The following is a 19,739-nucleotide window of genomic DNA, read 5'->3' as shown; positions in this document are numbered from 1 at the left end:
TCCTATGTTCTCTTGTGTTTGTTTTTATGTCACATTATCCCATTTCAGGAGCAATTATGTTTGCCTCTCCACATTTTAGAAGAGAAAGGTTTGAGCCAGGTTGCAGTGACGGTCCAGGCTCTCCTGGAACTTGCCCCACCCAAGCAGCAGCAGCAGCAGCAGCAGCCTGCTGTGTAAGGACTTCCAGCACGTTGGGCACTGGCCTGGCCAAAACGGAACAGGACAACGTGATTGCTGCTGCCCGCCATCTGGGTAAAGGGACTGTTTCCATGATTCCTAACAGGAATATTTTGCTTTATTTCTCCATTTTAGGGGAGGTTATATACATTTCCATTGAATTGTTTTGAAGACATGGTTTTCACAAATAAAACTGAGTCCTGTCATTACTGAGAACCTAACCTTACATGGGCAGTGCTTTCCCAGAGAGTAGGCTTTTCCCCACATACCAGAAAGATCTCAGAAGGATATTTAGCTCTTCTGAAGGCACGGACATGCTATTCTGTTTACATGTTTCCAAGACCTGTAGAGTCAACTGGTGTCTAAACTTGATTGTTCGATAGAATGTCCTGGAGCATTTGTTAAAATACAGCTTCTCATTCAGTAGGGTCCAGTGTGAAGCCTGGTTGTCTGCATTTTCCACAGACATTCCAGGTATTTCACATAATGGAGACGACTGTTCCCAACTAGATGTTTGTATGATTTGGGGGAGTGGCGACTCCACTGTTTTTCAGACATATTTAAAATGAAAAACTATATTATGACGACTTGGACAGTTCTGTCCAAGGCAAAACAATAACATAGAACTGGGGGTTTTTGAACAAAAAATCTTTTGTCCAGATCTACAATGTAGAAGGTCTGGATTTTGCATAATGAAACAGTGAAACAAATACAATTGTACTAAGGCCATTGTCCTAACCTCCCCACCCGCAACTCCAGCCTGTCACACTTAGAAGAGGGTTCCGGATCCTCAGGCTAGTGAAAGGCACTGCTCAGCATCATGTGCATGGACTTCACTGAACCCCCACCCTTTCCGCCCCCATGCCGCTCCCAGGATACCTGGACCTGTCAACACCTTCCAATCAGAGCTGTGCACTTCCAGCTCCCTAACTAATGGAAGATTATAAAAACAAAGCAAAAGTGATAAAGGAAAAGCCAAGAATCTTATATTTCTTTCAGGTAACTGCCAGTTCCCGTGGCTGAATTAAAGCACTTGTGGCATCTTAAAAATGGCTTGCTGTCTTTTCATCTAGCTCCACCACTAGCATGTTTACTCAATTGTGGGTGGAATAAAAGGGCCCAAGGTCTCCCGCAACGCAAAACACAAAGCCAGGAGCCTTTATCTAAGCCATGTGGGGAGACAAGAAGTTCAGGCCACTTGGGTCTTTCTTGTATTTTGATCCCCTTCAGTTGTCAGTGATGTGTTTTGGTACTCACTGCCTTTATAAACGAAGCAAGTAGAGTTAGTGAAGATGCTAGTTATCTAGGCTTTTTCCTGTTAACTGTTCTGGGTTTCCTTTACCAACACATGCATTTGAGCATAATGTTCTTGCTCTTTCTATCATGTAAATGTAGCATCTAAAAGTAACTTTGGATAAAAGTTGAGTATCTGATTAAAATAATATTCTCCCCTTGTTCTCACAAGGAAACAAGTTCATCACAACATTACCACTTGTCCACATTTAAAATTATGTAACACAAAACATCTGCACTCAGAGCCCAATGTTTCAGGGTCCTCACAGAACAGAAGTAAAATGTCTTTTAAGGGCTTGGAGTCAGACCCATTGTATTTACAGTTCCAAACACACCCACTAATCATAGACTTGCTTAGAATTTACTGTGTGTATTTTTAAACTATAGGTATTTTTTCCTTCTAGTCAGCATTAAACTTCAGTACAGTCTCCAAATTATAGACAGCTATTTGAATGGAACTGAGCAAAGGACAGGACTCTTGTCACCTAGAATGCAAGGAATAATCCCAGAAGACATATATAATGCAACATTCAGAACACTTGCAACTAATTTTCCTCGAGGAGTAAATGGAAATTTCAACTTACTTCACATTTTACATATAGCATGATACTTTATTAATGAATTTTTATCAGACTAATTCATATTTATATTTGAATTGCTAGAAAAAAATTGTGTGCAGTTTTGGTTGATAATAAAAGGAAAATATTGACTATATTGAATTTGTTAAGATACAAAAACACGATGGTTTTGTTGGAAATTTTTTTGTATTCAATGTTTGTACCTTTGTTTTCGTTGTTTCAATTTTTTTTAAACTTTATTGAGGTATAATTTACATGTCAACAAAAATCAGTTGCCTTTAGTAATGTGCAATTTTTTAAGTTGTACCTTTGTTTAACTGAAAAGAAGGTTTAACATTTAGCCTTGCTAGACTCCATGTAAGATGCAGATGACTTGGTAACAGCTCCACCTAACATTTATGGAGGAGCTTCCTGCTGAAGCAGCAGCCTCCCCAGTGCAGAGTGTGAAGGAGGACAAGGCTGTGTGCTCCCCCGCCAGGGCCCCTGCCTGCCAGCTGCAGAGATAGGTAGTCAGTCAGCAGGTTTCTGGGCTTTCAAACCATGTTTCTCTGGAAACAACTCATGGGAGGAGGGGCCTTTGTATTTGGCTAGAACAGAATAGGAAGCTTCTTAGTAGGTCACTTTCTTTAATAGCTTTTTTAAATACAGCCTTAGGCCTAATCAAGGAATCTGATTTCTCTTACTTGATCAGCAGTGACTAATAATAGTGTATGACTATGCTGATGAGTATGATGAATTTTTAAAACCCAAGCACTTAAATGGTTATAGAAATGAAGGAAAACATGGATATTTACAGACCTTGTTATATACACATTGCAGTGAAATGGTTTATAGCGGATTCATTTTCTGAAAATGTTGTAAACATGTAATTAGTAAATGATTTGTGAAATGTCCTATGTTTGTATGTCTGTAAATATGATACATAAGTTGTATGTATAAATATGTCAATATCATGTATGTTATTTTAAATTGCGTTTTTGCCTCCTTACACTTGACATTAAGATAAAAGCCAACACTTCAATAGCGTGAAATAAAGCCTGGTTTGAAAATGTTCATATTTAAAGCATAGTTTTCTTGGCAAAAATGAAAGAGTATCTAATTCCCCAAAGGAACATCAGATCAGTAGAAACTGAGTCCTCATAATAAGCCCTTGATCAAAACGTACTTTTTAAAGGAAGTACAGCTGTCCGCAGTACCCCGTATTGGAGTTAGATACAAGGCTTATTAGTACATGAAATACGTGTGACACTTCAGGACAGTTTTCCTCTCAGAAACTACCAGCTGTGCCATTGGAAAACCTTTAGCATCCCAAGATACTCTGTTTTGATTAAGTAAAGCTAGAAAGACCCAGCAGGCACATTCTTTTACAGGGGCATAGGGAGAAGGAACCAACCATCAGGGCACAGGCTGGGTATTTTCACATGCCTCATCTCCTTTACTCAACAGCCCATATGGTGAGAATTGTTGAGTAAGCAAAGAAGGTATAGACCCTAGTGTATCATTTTAGAAAATACTTCCAACTCTAACACGTGTGGTTCTGTGGGTTGGGTGTCCTGCAAACCAAAGGGTCCCCAGTTGGGGACAATGAAAGGCAGCCGATCAGTGTTTCTTTCCCTCTTTTTCTCCCTCCCTTTCCCTCTCTCTGAAAATAAATAACATCTTTAAAAGAATATCTCCAAACTAGTCTTCCAGTGGACCAGTGTCCCCCATGTTTACCTTGTGTGGGTTATCCTAAAATCTCATTTCTCTCGTAGTTATAATTTATATTCCTACCTAGTTCCCAGAAAAGGAGCTGACGCAGCTTATAAGGTGTACATTCCATGCCACCACCAATCCCCAGTAAAAACACTGAAATGATCATCTAAAACAGGGAAGAACCAACCTTTAATAAAACTTCACTGTATATGTATATTACACTGGACACTTTATAAATGTTATCTTGTACTTCCTACTGGACACTTCACTTTTGTTCATAAGAGTTTTTTCACTATTGACCAAATAAAATCAGAATCAGAGACGTATTACAGGAATTACAGAAGCTTTAATGTGTCACTGTTAGGAAGTTTTTTGTAAGAAAGAGCAGGAGGAATCTTCACAAGGCTCCTAGATATACTTCTTCCCAGCAAAATTTTTTCAAAATATGAAAAAGCCCTTAATCATATAATCCTAGTTTGGGGTCTGAAAATTAATATGACGGGCAAAATGAAATAACAAGGCCGCACCTGGGAATATCCAAATAAGAAACAACCTGTAGACAAGTGATGATAAAAGATCTCTCATTCCATTCAAATCCTTCCCATCTCCAGAATACTAGAAGACAGAAGATCCTTGGTCACTATTTCTTGCCTCTCCGCTTGTCCTTGTCTTTACCTTTTGAATCCTTGCCGTCATCTTTATCCTTCTTAGGCATACTGAAACTACCAATTTCATTCCGTACTATAGTGCCTCGCCACCAGGCCTGGAGCTGGAAGAGAGACGGGGAGTAAGTACAGTTTACAGTATGCCTGACAAGCTGCATTCTTTCTACGTAAGGGAACTGGTTTCTGATAAAGTAACCTTTCCAAAGAATGGACCAACACGTGGTGGCATGCTCTCCCTACAGCAGTGTTCACAGTTGTGCAGGGCTTAAGGCTCGGACTCTGAAGTTTTCAGGAAATACAAAAAAAAAACAAAACAGGAATCTTTCTTTTATATTTAGAAGCCTGACTCCCTTGTACTTCTGCTCTTTATGAACATCCTTTCCCATATCTAACAACCATTGGATCCAAAAGAGGTATGAGTTACCCTGGCCCCATGCAGAAGCAAGCATTCAGTCAAGACTGTGCAGATAATCTAGATTACTTCCACAGACTCCCTGGTGCACTTCGTATCTTGAATGACTGATTAAAGGATCAGTACTCCTATTTTCAAAAACCAAGCTTTAGATAGCAACCTTGAATATCTTAGTCATTAGACACAACTGATCTAAATACAGTCCGGGTTACCTTAAAATCACACTAAGCCCTAAAGACTGGAAGCAAACCCACTAGTGAAAAGAAAAGAAAAGAAAGGTGGTCTTCAGTTCTTAGACTTTTGCTCTCAGTCGAGGAATCCTGGCAAATAAAAAACACCAGAGGAGTTCAATAAATACTTGCTAACTATATCTGACTCCTAATGGAAAGCTAAAGTTTGGATCCAGATATCTGGTCCTGAATGTACTTTAAAGCTTACTTTCTTAATTCACCCCTAATAAACATCCCAAACCAAACTACAGTCTGTGTATACATTTGATCTCAGCAGATCTCTTTCAGAGATGAGGACAATCCTCAAAACAACAGTTTCTGTTCAGTTGATGTTATTTTTGCTTGATAGTTCCTAGAATCTGACCTGCCAGGTCAATAATTCCTTACCTATAGAAGTTCATGTAAAACTAAAATACCTCTTTTCTAAACTTAATCCCTTCTACCTTCTTTTTTTTTAAATGGCTTTTATCAGAATCTAGCAGATAGCCTGAGCTAACGTTTAAGTTGTATTTTCAAAAGCAGTAGGATATTAGAACTCTTTCAAGAGCTATTCTTGTTAAAAATAGTATCCTTAAATTTGACCTCTGGGCACAAATTCTATGTTCTGCTTCCACCGCTAGCTGCCTCTTTCCCCCGCCCCCCCCCCCCAATTAAGAGTTGGGGGCGTGTCTTTTTCTGTTAACTGTCTCTCTGCACCACTGGACTGTGTTGGCAAATTACAGTAATAACAAAGGGCATGTTTCCTCACAGATCTCCTGTTCTGTATTTGATAATAAATGAGAGGTACTTTGCATCCCTCAGTGTTACACCAGCTATAGAATTAAAGGAGTCCCAAGATGCCAACTATGGCTTTCTACCTTTATGATGCTCTTTAATTCCAGGAGTGCCTGTTCTACATTCTTCCTATTCTTCTCCTTTTCCATACGATCTTCAATGATGACCTGTTCATACTCTCTTATCTGCAAAAGTAGACATTAATCGTGTTAAAGGATCTTGACTAAGCTGTGGCCAGCCAGCACTGCAATTTCAATAAAAATTTTAAAATAAAGCACGCCAAATCTAAAGATAAACCACAGGGGAAAAAAACTGGATTTCTATCTTATAAATATTCATGTATTAACTTTGGAATTGTTCCCAAGTTTGTTTCCACTTAAATAATTCAAATTTGCTTTAAAATATTTCATAAAGCCCTGAGCGGTGTGGCTCAGTTGGTTGGATGCCACTCCACAAAGCAAAGGGTCACCCGTTTATTTCAGGGCGCATGCCTGGGTTGCAGGTTCCGTCCCGGGTCAGGGTGCATGTGAGAAGCAGCCAATTGGTGATTCTCACATCAATGTTTTTCTCCCTCTTTTTCTCCATCCCTCCTCTTCCCTATAAAAAAAATAAAATCTTAAAAATATTTCATAAAAATAAAATACTAATTAATGCTGTGATTAATGGCCTCAAAATAATGTAATTTTTTTAGAAGCTGTGATAGAATGTACACATCAGATAGTAGCCATCTTTTAAAAGAGAAATTTGGGAAGTCCATTCAAGGATAAAGCCATAATCAGAAACATTTGGGAAATCATAATTTACTAATTGTCTTCAGAGACCATAAAGTAGAAATAACAACAGTATCTATCTCAAGAGGCTGCTGTGAAGGTTGAAGAAGTTGTACATGTGAAATCTGTGCCCGGACAGAGTAAGCACTATCCAAGTTTTAGCTACTGTTGTTATTGTCCCCACCAGCAGTGTTGCTGTTGTCATTGTTAATCATCAGCATCATGATCATCAAAATCGAATCCCATTGGTTTACAGGCAAACCTCCACTCTGACCAAAAATAGCATTACCCAGCTACTTTAGCTTAGCTACCACCCACTCCTCAGTGCTGAGCCTTACACAATTGAAACACTGCTTCCTTACCATCCTTGCAAGGTCTTGAAGGTGTGCTAAGTCACTGGCCTTAGCAGATTTGAGAGCATTCAGTTCATTCTGTTTCATTTCTGTGTCCTTATCAAATTTCTCCATCCAGAACTCTAGCTTCTCCTCAAGTTTCTATTTGAAAAGAATATTGAATATGGCTTCTACCAGACACAAAACAGTAAATACTGTATAAAATCATTTATATAAAGTTCAAGAACAGGCAAAACTTTTCTATAGTGATATAAGTCAGAATCGTGGCTACTTTTGGAGGAAGAATTAGTTTATTGACTGGCAATGGGGCATGAGGGAGACTTCTGGTATTCTGTAAATGTTCTCTATCTCTCCAGGTGCTGGGTATAGGGGCATATATACATAAATATTCACTAAACTATATACTTAATGTTTGTGCACTTTATGTTATTCAATTTAAAAATGGGGAAGACAAGTCTTTTCTGGATAAGAGAAGTTGCAATGAAGAGGAAAGGAATAGAAGTAAGTAGAAAATTCTGAAGGATAAGGAATGGCTTCAGACATCTCTGACTGATAACACTAAATACTAGCTGAGAAGGGCACGATGTCTTCAAAACTCTAAAAGGTAATAAATGTGAATCTAAGATTCTATACCTAGCCAAACTAGCATGTGAATGTCAGCAAAGAATATCCTTAGTCTTTCTGGAATAGTGACTCAAGAATGTACCTTAGCACAATAAAGTGAAAGGTATATGTATAAGAAATGGGAGAGAAACCAGTAAAATGTATACTTAAGCTGTTTCATATACTTTTCAATAATAAATCAAAATCTGGAATTAAACTCTCCAATTGGGCAGTAAAGTCTAATGAAAAATGCAGAAACAAGGTCTGAAGGTAGATTGCCTAGGTTCAAATCCCAAATGTGTCACTCAAATAAGTTCACTTAAATTCTCTAAACCTTGGTCCCCTCATCTATAAAATGGAAAAATATAATGAATGGTTTCAATATGCAATATAGGGAAGGAAGAGAAGTAGCAACTGAAAGCTTTCCCCAATAAATGCAAGAAGATATAGATATTAACTCTACACTTAAGAGATAAAATCGAGCACAAATGTGTATGTTAAAAATATGGGGAACTTCTGGCCAAAATGGAGGCATAGGTAGACACACTTTGAGTATGATCACAAAACAGAGGAAAATGTGAAGGCTATGAAAAGTGAAATAAAGGAAATTTTACAGGGAACCAATAGTGAAGAGAAGGAAACCAGGACTCAAATCAACAATTTGGAGAAGGAAGAAATAAACATTTAACCAAAACAGAATGAAGAAACAAGAATTCAAAAGAATGAGGAGAGGCTTAGGAACCTCTGGGACAACTTTAAACGTTCCAACATCTGAATCATAGGGGTGCCAGAAGAAGAAGAGGAAGAGCAAGAAATTGAAAGCTTATTTGAAAACACAATGTAGGAGAACTTCCCCAATGTGGCAAAGGACATAGGCTCCCAGGAAGTCAAGGGAGTTCAGAGAGTCCCAAAGAAGTTGGGCCCAAGGAAGCACACACCAAGGCACATCACAATTACATTATCCAAGATTAAATAGAAAGAATCTTAAAAGCAGCAAGAGAAGACAGCTATCCACAAAAAAGTGCCCATAAGACTGTTAGCTGGCTTCTCAAAAGAAACCTTGCAGGCAAGAAGGGGATGGAAAGAAGTATTTGATATTTGAGGTCATGAAAGGCAAGGACCTAACATCCAAGATTACTCTAGCCAGCAAAGCCACCATTCAGAATGGAAGGGCAGATAAAGTGCTTCTCAGATAAGGTCAAGTTAAAGGAGTTCATGATCACCAAGCCCTTATTATATGAAATATTAAAGGGACTTATCTAAGAAAAAGAAGATCAAAACTATGAACAGTAAAATGACAACAAACTCACACAACTATCAACAACCGAACTTAAAAAAAAAAAAAGACAAAAACTAAAATTAAGTAAGCAAACAGCTAGAACGGGAACAGATTCACAGAAATAAAGATCACATGGAGGGTTATCAGCAGGGGAATGGTGGGGGGGAAAGTACATAAGTAGCATAAATAGTAGGTAGAAAATACACAGAGGGAAGTTAAGAATAGTACAGGAAATGGAGAAGCCAAAGAACTTATATGTAGGAACCATGGATGTGAACTAAGGCAGCAGGGGACGCTGGTGGGAGGGGTGGTACAGGGCAGAGTGGAATAAAGGGGAGAAAAAATGGGATACCTGTAATAACATAATCAATAAAATATATTTTAAAATAAATAAATGAGGAGAAAAAAAAACATGTAAGGGCTACCGCTGCAAAACCAGAATGTATAACTTCCAAACTCCTACATAGTGTATCTCAAGAATGAGGAATCAAGAGGAGCCTTTAGGCGGTACATAGACATGGAATTTTTTTAAAAACATGATTCACATCAATCATTCTGATTAAGTTACAGAGAATGTCAGTTTGACTATAGCTGCCTAAAATGTATAGCATAATTTGGTATTTATCATATTCTGTTTACATTAATTTCTATAGCAAATGATACTGGTTTTCCTCTTACATAATATAAAAATCCTAATTGAAAATAAACAGACATAGCTGTTTAGGTGAGTAAGTAGGTAGAAAATAGTACTAACACAGGTGGTACACATATTACAAAACTATGAAAGTGGTACGCAAATAACAAGTTTGCACTAGAGAGTTAGAAATCAAGCAAGAAAAATCTCATCAATTCAACACAGAAAGGAAAACAACTAGAAAGCTTGAAAAGCAGGAAACAAAATAAGATGGAAAAATTAAGTACAAACAAATGAAAATCACAATAAAAAATGAACTGAAGTAAATTCCCATATCAAAAGAGCCTCTCAGATTTTATAAAAATCTAGCTGTGCATTATTTATAAAAATCACAGCTAAAACAATACAATCAAAGCAAAAATAAAGCAGGTTTGGCAATTAATATCTGCAAAATAGAAGTCAATCCAAAAATAATTAAATGAGATAAAGGGATATTTTATACTGATAAAAGATATGTCCTAATAAGAAGATACGGCAATGTCCTGGCTGGCGTGCCTCACTTGGTTGCAGCATCGTTCCTAAACCAGAAAGCTCCCAGATTTGATTCCCAGTCAGGACATATGCCTGGTTTGCAGGTTAGGTCCCTGGTCTGGGCTCCTAAGAGACACAACCAATCAGATGTTTCTTTTTCACATTGACGTTTCCCTCTCATTCCCCCTCCCTCCCCTCCCTCTAAAAAATCAATAAGCATTTCTTCGGGTGAGGATTAAAATAAAAAAAGAACATATGGCAGTTATGATAAACTTCTATTTTCTAATAATATTTTGGAATATATAAAGTAAAAATTATTAGAAATATAAGAAATAGATCCACAATCATTTTAAGAGACTATCACACATCTGTGAAATTAAGAGCACAGGTAGACCAAAATAAATAACAATGTGAAGATTTTGACAGGTGGCCTGACCAGTGTGGCTCAGTTGGTTGGGTATTGTCCCACAAGGTGAAAAGGTCACCAGTTTGATTACTGGTCAAGGTTACATGCCTGGGCTGCAGGTTTGGTCCTCGATGGGGGCATGTGCAAGAGGCAACTGATTGATGTCTCTCTCTTTCTCCCTCCCTCCCATGCTCTCTAAAAATAAATAAATAAAATCTTTAAAAAAGGGAACATGAGAGCTAGACTAATAGATACTTATATAATTTTGTACCTAGAAGAGAATACATTGTCTTTTTAAATACCCATGGAATATGTATATAACCTTAGCATATACTAAGCCCAAATACTAAAAAGTTTCTCCATGGCAAAGGAAACTATCAATAAAACAAAAAATGCAATCAACGGAATGGGAGAAGATATTTGCAAATGATGCTTCTAGTATGGACTTAGTATCCAAAATATTTAAAGTCTAATAAGAGGTTAATATTCTAACTATATTAAAAACTCATACAACTCAACAACGAAAAAACAATTCAGTTTAAAAATGGGCAGATGATCTCAATACACCTTTTTCCAGGGAAGACATACAAATGGCCAAGAGGCATATGAAAAAGATGTTCAGCATCACTAATCATCAGGAAAATGCAAGTCAGTACCAATCTCCAACTACACACAAGAGTAGCCTGGAAAGACTTTGACAGCTCAGGTCACCCTAGTACGTGCAGCTGCCACTCACCTTACCTATAATAAAAAATAAATAATTTTTTAAAACCCATAATGTGGTATCATCCCATACCTGTCAGAATAGCTATTATAAAAATAACATGTAATAAGTGTTGGAGAGGATGTGGAGAAAAGTGAACCCTTGTACATTGTTGGTGGGATTCTAAGTTGGTGTAGCCACTCTGGAAAATAGGGTGAAGGTTTCTTTATTTCTTTCATTTTTTAACTATGTTTTATTGATTAGCTAATACAGTTGTCCCAATTTGTCCCCCTTTATCCTTCTCCAAGACCACGCCCCACACCCTCAGACAATCCCCACACCATTGTTCATGTCCATGGGTCATATGTATAAGTTCTTTGGTTACTCCATTGCTTATACTGTACTTTACATCCCCATGGCTATCCTGTAACTACCTATTTGTACTTCTTAATCCTCTCACATCTTCACCCATTCCCCCATCCATCTCATCTGGAAGCCATCTGGTAACTAACTTATCCTCTCTTGCTTTGAAGAGTCTCTCTTTATATTTAACCTTTGGTCTTTTAATAATGACATGTCTTGGAGTGGGCCTCTGCATGCACCTTGTTTGGGACACTGTACTTCCTGGAATTGTATGTCTATTTCATTCACCATTTAAGGAAGTTTTCTTTCATTATTTTTTCAAATAGATTTCCAATTTCTAGCTCTTTCTCTTCTCCTTCTGGTACCTCTATAAAGTGAATGTTGGAATATTTGAAGTTGTCTCAGAGGCTGCTTACACTATCGTCATTTTTTTTTATTCTTTCTTCTTCTTGTTCTGACTGGCTGTTTTTTGCTCCTTATGTTCTAAATGATAGATGTGATTCTTGGGTCCATCCACTCTACTGTTGATTCCCTGTAAATCATTCTTTATTATAGTTAGTGTATTCTTTGTTTTTGACTTGATCTTTATTATGCCCAGTGCTGGATCAGAGGGAGTGAGTCTGAGTAAGTCCATGTGTGGGTTCTTTAATGGAACTGCTTAGGACTCCAAAATTTTCTTCTACCACCTCAATCCCTGCTGGTTTTTGCAGCCAGAAGTTATGGGGATTTATTTTCCTGGCACTGGAACCTTGGCTGGGGAACCTGGTGTGGGGCTGGGACTCTTCGCTCCCAAGATATCCCTCCCAAATTTTTAATCACCACATGTGGATATGGGACCAGCCTGTTTTGCATCTGTGCCCTTCCTACCAGTCTAGATGGATGTGGTTTAATTCTGTAACTGTCAGACTTCTATTCAGTTCAGTTTCTGATGGCTCTGAGTGAGGGCTGTTTTATAGTTTAGTTGTAATTTTGATGTGGTTGTGTGAGGATGTGAGCTGTGTTTGCCTAGACCATCATCTTGGAGATCTAGCTCTTATATAACTCTTTATTAATTTCAATTTGGAGAAATTTCACACTATAGCAACAGCATCCAAGCTTCCACAGCTAGTAGATTGTGGCAGTGAGAATGAAACCTCTGTCTGTAGTCCATTTCCAGGGTCCAGGCAGTTAGAAATAAGCGGAGCAAGAACAACAGGCCAGGTACAGAAGGTCAGCAGGGAAGAGAGCTCATGGTGCCTAGCAATAGGCCAAATTGGGGGTAAAAGGACCTCGACCCCAGGATAATCTTTTCTCCCCTCAGTTCCTTTAAAAATTAAAAATAGAACAACCATACCATGCAGTAATTCCTCTTCTGGATATTTATCTGAAGAATAACAAAACACTAATTCAAAAAGATGTATGAAGCACCCCTATGTTCACTGAAGCATTATTTACAATAGCCAAGATATGGAAGCAACCTAAGTGTCCATCAGTAGATGAATGGATAAAGATGATGTGGTACACATTTACAATGGAATATTACTCAGACATAAAAAAGACGAGGGACTTCTGGCCAAGATGGAGGCATAGGTAGATACACTTTGCCTCCTTGCACAACAAAAAGAAGGACAACAACAAATTTGAAAACAAAAAACAACCAGAACTGACAGAAAATCGAACTGTATGGAAGTCTGACAACCAAGACTTAAAGAAGAAACATCCATCCAGACCAGTAGGAGGGGAGGAGACAGGCAGCCAGGTGGAGAGGACTCACAGCCAGGCATCAGCTGGTTGGCCGGGAGAAGCAGTGGCTTGCACACTGGGCAGTCCCACATTCACATGAAGATAAACCAGGAGGAACAACTGGGAAGCAAGACAGACAGCAAAACCCAGGGTTCCAGTAAGAGGAAATAAGCCTCAAAGCCTCTGACTGAAAACACCTGTGGGGGTTGAGGCTGCAGTGGGAGAAACTCCCAGCCTCACGGGAGAGTTCGTTGGAGAGACCCACGGGTTCTGAGAAAGTACACAAACCCACCCACATGGGAATCAGCACCAGAAGGGCCCAATTTGCTTGTGGGTAGCAGGGGAAGTAACTGAAATGCAGCAGAGAGCAGAGCAAACCACATTGTTCTCTCCCAGGCTGCTTCCCCACATACAGCATCACAACGCTGAACGTGGGTTTCCCCGCCCTGGTGAACACCTAAGGCTCCACCCCTTACTATGTAACAGGTGCTCCGGGCTAAAAACCATGGCCCAAATGAAAGAACAGATCAAAGCTCCAGAAAAAAAACGGCTAAGTGACAAAGAGATAGCCAACCTATCAGATGCACAATTCAAAACGTTATAGGATGCAGCCAAGAGTGGGGACCCCAAATGGGCATTTGAAATGGGGTCCAGAATTCAAGGTGTCCAGGAGATTTTAGGATGTCTTCACCACCACCACCCCCACCCCCCCAGGTGTGGGTTGGGGGAAGGCACAAATGGAGCAGGGCCATTGAGAGCTGCTTTGCACAGCAACGGCCTTGCAGCTAACCTCTGGCATGGTGATTTAACATATCTATAACCTTTGACTGGTTACATAGATATGTTAAATATCTGTGGCCAAGCTCTGAGCCAGGGGAATGAGAGTAACTTCCCCACCAAGATGTAACTGGGAGGCAACTCCCCCGAGTTACAGCGCCTGCATGGGAGCTTGGAGATGATTGGCTCCATGACATGGGGCCATGCCTGCCCAGACTCATGATGGCAGTCCAGTAAAGCTGGAAGGATATGAGTTCTGGCATGTGAGGCCGAGTGTGGGAGGAGTCAGAAATGGGGCTGCAGAGGAAGATTGGCGCAGGGACTAAAACCCAGATGTGGCAGCCGGTGGGAGAGAAAGACGCAGCTTTGGCAGAGTGGAGACTCCCGCAGCCCTGCAAGAGAGAATTACCATGCGGCTTTAGCAAAGAATTGCCACTTGGCTTTGGCAAAGTGGCAACCCCCATCCTCGCAGCCACTGAGGAGAGAGAAGCACACGGTTTTGGCTGAATGGGGACTCCCGTGGCCCTGGGAGAGAGAATCACACGGCTGGAGCGGTGGAGAGAGGACTACGCGCCTTTGCCAGAGTGGGGACCCCCACAGCTTTAGAAGGGGGAACCACCACCGGCTTTAGCAGAGATCCTGGCAACACAGCTGAGGGTTCCAGGAGCCCAGGGAGGTCTCCCAGCCAAGACGGATCACTGGGAAGAACCAGGGGCTGCCTGAGCCGAGGACTTCTATTTCCTTTCCTGAGATACAGTACTCTGGACTGGGCAACAGGGGAAGGAAGGACTGTGTCTGTTTATGGGTGTTTTAAGGGACTTTGGGATTTTGATGAAGACATTAGGTCACTACTTTAAGTTTGTATAGCATTAAATAAACATTTCTTTTCCTTTTCATGAATCTCTGGCATTGAGAGACATCTTTCCTATAGGTGGTGGACATAATGGACCTGGGGGGTTCCTTTCAGGTAATAGTACATTGCCCTTGGCATCCCCACTCTTTGTTCTGTATCAAAAACACTGGTAATCAGGATGCTCACAGAATTGGCTGAATATGGTTGCAAATTAGAGGAAAAAATGAAGGCTACACTAAATGAAATAAAGGAAAATGTACAGGGAACTAACAGTGACAGGAAGGAAACTGGGACTCAAATCAATGGTTTGAAGCAGAAGGAAGAAAGAAATATTCAACCAGAACATAATGAAGAAACAAGATTTCAAAAAAATGAGGAGAGGCTCAGGAACCTCTGGACAACTTTAAATGTTCCAACATCCAAATCATAAGGGTGCCAGAAAGAGAGGAGGAAAAGCAAGAAATTGAAAACTTATTTGAAAAAATAATGAAGGAGAACTTCCCCAATCTGGCAAAGGAAATAAACTTTAAGGAAGTCCAAAAACCTCCGAGAGTCCCAAAGAAGTTGGACCCAAGGAGGAACACACCAAGGCACATCATAATTACATTAGCCAAGATTAAAGATAAGGAAAGAATCTTTTTTTAAAAGAAATTTTTTTTATTTTAAACCTTTTTTTGAAAGATTTTATTTATTCATTTTTAGAGAGGGAAGGGAGGGAGAAAGACAGAGAGAGAGAGAAACATCAATGTACGGTTGCTGGGGGCCATGGCCTGCAACCCAGGCATGTACCCTGACTGGGAATCGAACCTGCAACACTTTGGTTCACAGCCCGTGCTAAATTCACTGAGCTATGCCAGCCAGGGCTTAGAAGAGAATCTTAAAAGCAGCAAGACAAAAGGAGACAGTTACTTACAAAGGAGTGCCCATCAGACTGTCAACTGATTTCTCCAAAGAAACCTTGCAGGCAAGAAGGGGCTAGAAAAAAGTATTTGAGGTCAGGAAAGTCAAGGACCTAACATCCAAGATTACTCTAGCCAGCAAAGCCACCATTCAGAATGGAAGGGCAGATAAAGTGCTTCTCAGATAAGGTCAAGTTAAAGGAGTTCATCATCACCAAGCCCTTATTATATGAAATGTTAAAGGGACTTATCTAAGAAAAAGAAGATCAAAACTATGAACAGTAAAATGACAACAAACTACCAGCTATTAACAACTGAACCTAAAAACAAAAACAAACTAAGCAAACAACTAGAACAGGAACAGAATCACAGAAATGGAGATTACATGGAGGGTTATCAGTGGAGGAGTGGGAGAGGGAGAGAGGGGGAAAAGCTACATAGAATAAGTAGCATAAATGGTAGGTAGAAAATAGACAGTGGTAGGGTAAGAATAGTATGGGAAATGTAGAAGCCAAAGAATTTGTATGTACAATCCATGGACATGAACTAAAATGGGGGAATGTGGGTGGGTTGGGCTATGCAGGGCAAAGGGGAATAAAGGTGGGAAAATGAGACAACTGTAATAGCATAATCAATAAAATATACTTAAAAAATAAAAAAGATGAAATACTGCCCTTTACATCAACACAGATAGATTTTGAGAGTATTATACTAAGTGAAATAAGTCAGACAGAAAAGGACAAAAGCCATATGATTTCACTCATAAATAGAATATAAAATAAAAAGTCACAAACAAACTAACAAAACAAAATGAAAACTTTACATACATAGAGCAGGATGGTGGTTATGAGAGGGGAAGAAGCTTGGGAGAGGGTGAAATGAGTAAAGGGTGTCAAATACATGGTAATGGAAGGAAACTAGACTTTTGGTGTGAGAACATAACAGTGTACAGATAATGAAATATACAATTGTACACCTGAAATTTATATAGTGTTATTAACCAATGTTACCTCAATTTTTTAATCTTTATATATATATATATATTTTTTGGATTTTATTTATTTTTTTTTGGAGGGAGAAAGAGAAGGAGAGAAACAATGACATGCGAGAGTTGCACACCCCCACCTGGGGACCCAGCCCGCAATCCAGGTATGTGCCCTGACCAAGAAATGAACTGGCAACCTTTAGGTTCACAGGCTAGTGCTCAGTTCACTGAGACATGCTACCCAGAGCTTACCTCAATTTTTAAAAAGCCCAAATAACTCAACAAATCCCAACAAGCATAAATCTTACATTTCACAATCTGAGACCACAGTGGAAGACAACAATGGTATAAACCTCAAATGGTAGTTGTGAGGTTCACAGCAGAAACATCCAAGGGTTATTATGAGCAATAGACAGATTCCATTCTTCCCACTGCAACTCTACGTACAAAGACACATAAGAAACACCCTTTTAAATTACTCCTGGGTAAAAAGGAAGTAACTTATAAACTACATGTTATGATGCCTACATTTTACTGTTAAAAGCATGAAAAAGATGAAGGATTAATGGAAGAAGATATGTGGTAAAGCAAAAATAATAAAATGTTAATGTTAGAATCTACAACTAGATGGTGGGTATATGAACGTTCACTGTAAAATTCTTTCAACTTTGTATATTTAGAAACATTCATAATAAAATTCTGGGGGAAAACAAAAAAAATTACAAGCTATTTGGAAAGGAAAGACGATGTAGCCTTTTGTAGCAAAACCTGTACATTATAGCCAAAAACTACTTGGAAAATGATGGTTTACATAAATTTACCAGAAAATGATAAATTTTGAAAATAAATGAATTGAACATTTAAGAAACTAGACTAAGATTTGCAACATAAGCTCAAAGAAGGTACAAGGTTTAACTACTCAAAATTAAATAAAAAAAATTATATTTCTAGTCAAGATGGTGGCATTGGCAGACAGGGCCTGCCTCTTCACAAAACCACATCAAAATTACAACCATCACTCAGAGCCATCAGAAACCAAGTTGAATGACAGTCTCACAACTACAGAATTAAAGAAACTATATCCATTCACACTGGTAGGAGGGGTGCAGACATGTAACAGGCTGATCCCACACCCACGTGTGGTGCATAAAAATTCAGGAGGGATATCTCAGGAGTGAGGAGTCCCACACCGACACCAGGCCCCACCAGCCTATGGTTCCAGTGTCAGAAAGATAAGTCCCCACAACTTCTGGCTGCAAAAATCAGTGGTGACTAAGCCGGTGGAAGAAACTTCTGGAATCCCAAGCAGATCCTCTTAAAAAACCCACACACATGGACTCACCTACTCAGACTTACTCCATCTGAGCTCTGGCACCAGGTGGCATCTTGGAAGGCACCACTGGCACACAGGGAAGAAATGAAGTGTCTGGCATCAAGACGAGGAGAGGCTATTATCCCTTTTCTGAGCCTTCCCCCCCCCCCACAGCCATGGAGCTGGTAAGCTAGTTCCATATTTGAGACTCCATCAACCTGGCTAAAACTGTTTGACCCACCTGTGAGATCCCCAGAGGCCCCACTTAATTTACAGGCCCAGGCAGGCTGCTTTTCCATACGACTGACTGGTCTTGGCTCATGCTGCACAACTTCCTAAATCCTCTCAAACAAGCAAAAGCCAGCCTCAGTGGTCCCTAAACCTAGCACTAGCAGCAGGCAGTCTAGATTCACAACTTAGCTTTGCTTGGAAATCTCCAAGCCCAACAGAAGTAGCAACTATCTCAGACTGCTTTATAGCTCAGGCAAAATGGCCCTGGGAAAAACACAGGTAGAGGTTGACCTTGGCCTGCACATCTGGGAAACCCCAGGGCCACACACCCAGTGGACAGCTATGGACCACACTGGAGCACCACCACCCTGCCCCTGCACAGATGATCCTCCACGGAAGATGGAGGTTGATGGCAAATGGTCACAGCCAATCCTTGCAGCTGATCGACCTGAGTAAATCCTTCCCATTGATCTGCCATCAACAACTAAGGCTCAACTACAAGAGAAGGGTGTAACCAACCCACACAAAGGGCTCACCTTGAGTACCCAGGTTGGATGATAGGAGAGGCTGTACCATTGCACCTTTCAGGACACCTCGTATATTAGCACACAATGCCAAAATAGAGAGTCAAAGCAGCGCTGCCTAATACATAGAACCAAACACAGGGAGGCTGCCAAAATAAGGAGACAAAAAAACATGGCTCAGATGAAAGAACAGATCAGAACTCCAGAAAAAGAACTAAATAAAAGGGAGATAAGCAGTCTATCAGATTCAAAGTTCAAAACACTGGTTATAAGGATCTCAAGAAACTTAGTAAGAACCTCAACAGCATAAAAGAGATCCAGTCAGAAACGAAGGATACACTAATTGAAATAAAGAATAAGTTACAGGGAAGGAACAGTATAGTGAATGGGCCAAGAATCAAATCAGGAATTTGGAACATAAGGAAGAAAAAAAACTATCGAAAAAAGAATCCAAAAAAAAGTGAGGATAGTATAAGCCACCTCTGGGACAACTACAAATGTTCCAACATTTGCATCATAGGGATACCAGAAAGAGAAGAGGAAAAGCAAGAAATTGGAAATCTATTTGAAAAAAAATAATGAATGAAATTTCCCTAATTTGGTGAAGGAAATAGACATTCGAGTCCATGAAGCACAGAGAATCCCAAAAAGATGGGTGCAAAAAGGCCCACTCCAAGACACATCATTATTAAAATGCCAAAGGTTAAAGATTAAGAGAAAATCTTAAAAGCAGTAAGAAAAAAGTAGATAATTACCTACAAAGGAGTTCCCATAAGGTTGTCAGTTGATTTCTCAAAATTTGCAGGCTAAAAGAGATTGGTGAGAAATATTCAAAGTCACAAAAAGCAGAGACCTACAGCCAAGATTAACTGAAGGGACTTAGTTAAGACTTAAAAGTCCTAAAGGGAACTTTATCTTCTTTAAGAAAAAGATCAAAACTATGAACAATAAAATGACAAAAATACATGTG

At 39.6% G+C, this 19,739-nt stretch overlaps 2 protein-coding genes and 1 pseudogene across 8 annotated transcripts in view; 2 read left to right on the top strand and 1 right to left on the bottom strand.

The window, feature by feature from the left end:
• The window catches only part of LRCH3 (leucine rich repeats and calponin homology domain containing 3), a 135,794-nt gene extending 132,693 nt beyond the window's left edge, over nucleotides 1–3,101 (top strand). For all 3 annotated transcript variants that reach the window (XM_036018234.1, XM_028504635.2, XM_028504636.2), the window contains one exon: nucleotides 49–3,101. In XM_036018234.1, coding sequence (XP_035874127.1) covers nucleotides 49–177 — 129 coding nt within the window. In that variant the 3' untranslated portion in view covers nucleotides 178–3,101. The remainder of the gene's footprint in view (nucleotides 1–48) is intronic.
• Nucleotides 3,102–4,069: 968 nt separating this feature from the next.
• IQCG (IQ motif containing G) overlaps nucleotides 4,070–19,739 on the bottom strand; it is a 100,568-nt gene continuing 84,898 nt past the window's right edge. For all 5 annotated transcript variants that reach the window (XM_028505015.2, XM_036018238.1, XM_036018240.1 and 2 more), the window contains 3 exons: nucleotides 6,957–7,088; nucleotides 5,908–6,009; nucleotides 4,070–4,512 (listed from right to left, as the gene is read on the bottom strand). In XM_028505015.2, the coding sequence (XP_028360816.1) occupies nucleotides 4,384–4,512; nucleotides 5,908–6,009; nucleotides 6,957–7,088 (363 nt within the window). In that variant the 3' untranslated portion in view covers nucleotides 4,070–4,383. The remainder of the gene's footprint in view (nucleotides 4,513–5,907; nucleotides 6,010–6,956; nucleotides 7,089–19,739) is intronic.
• LOC114491238 lies at nucleotides 11,043–11,149 on the top strand (annotated as a pseudogene).

The sequence above is a fragment of the Phyllostomus discolor genome, chromosome 2 (genome assembly GCF_004126475.2).
Source record: "Phyllostomus discolor isolate MPI-MPIP mPhyDis1 chromosome 2, mPhyDis1.pri.v3, whole genome shotgun sequence".
Taxonomy (NCBI): Eukaryota; Metazoa; Chordata; class Mammalia; order Chiroptera; family Phyllostomidae; genus Phyllostomus; species Phyllostomus discolor.
Note: the sequence above shows the minus strand (reverse complement) of the source record. Positions and strands in the feature narration are given on the sequence as shown.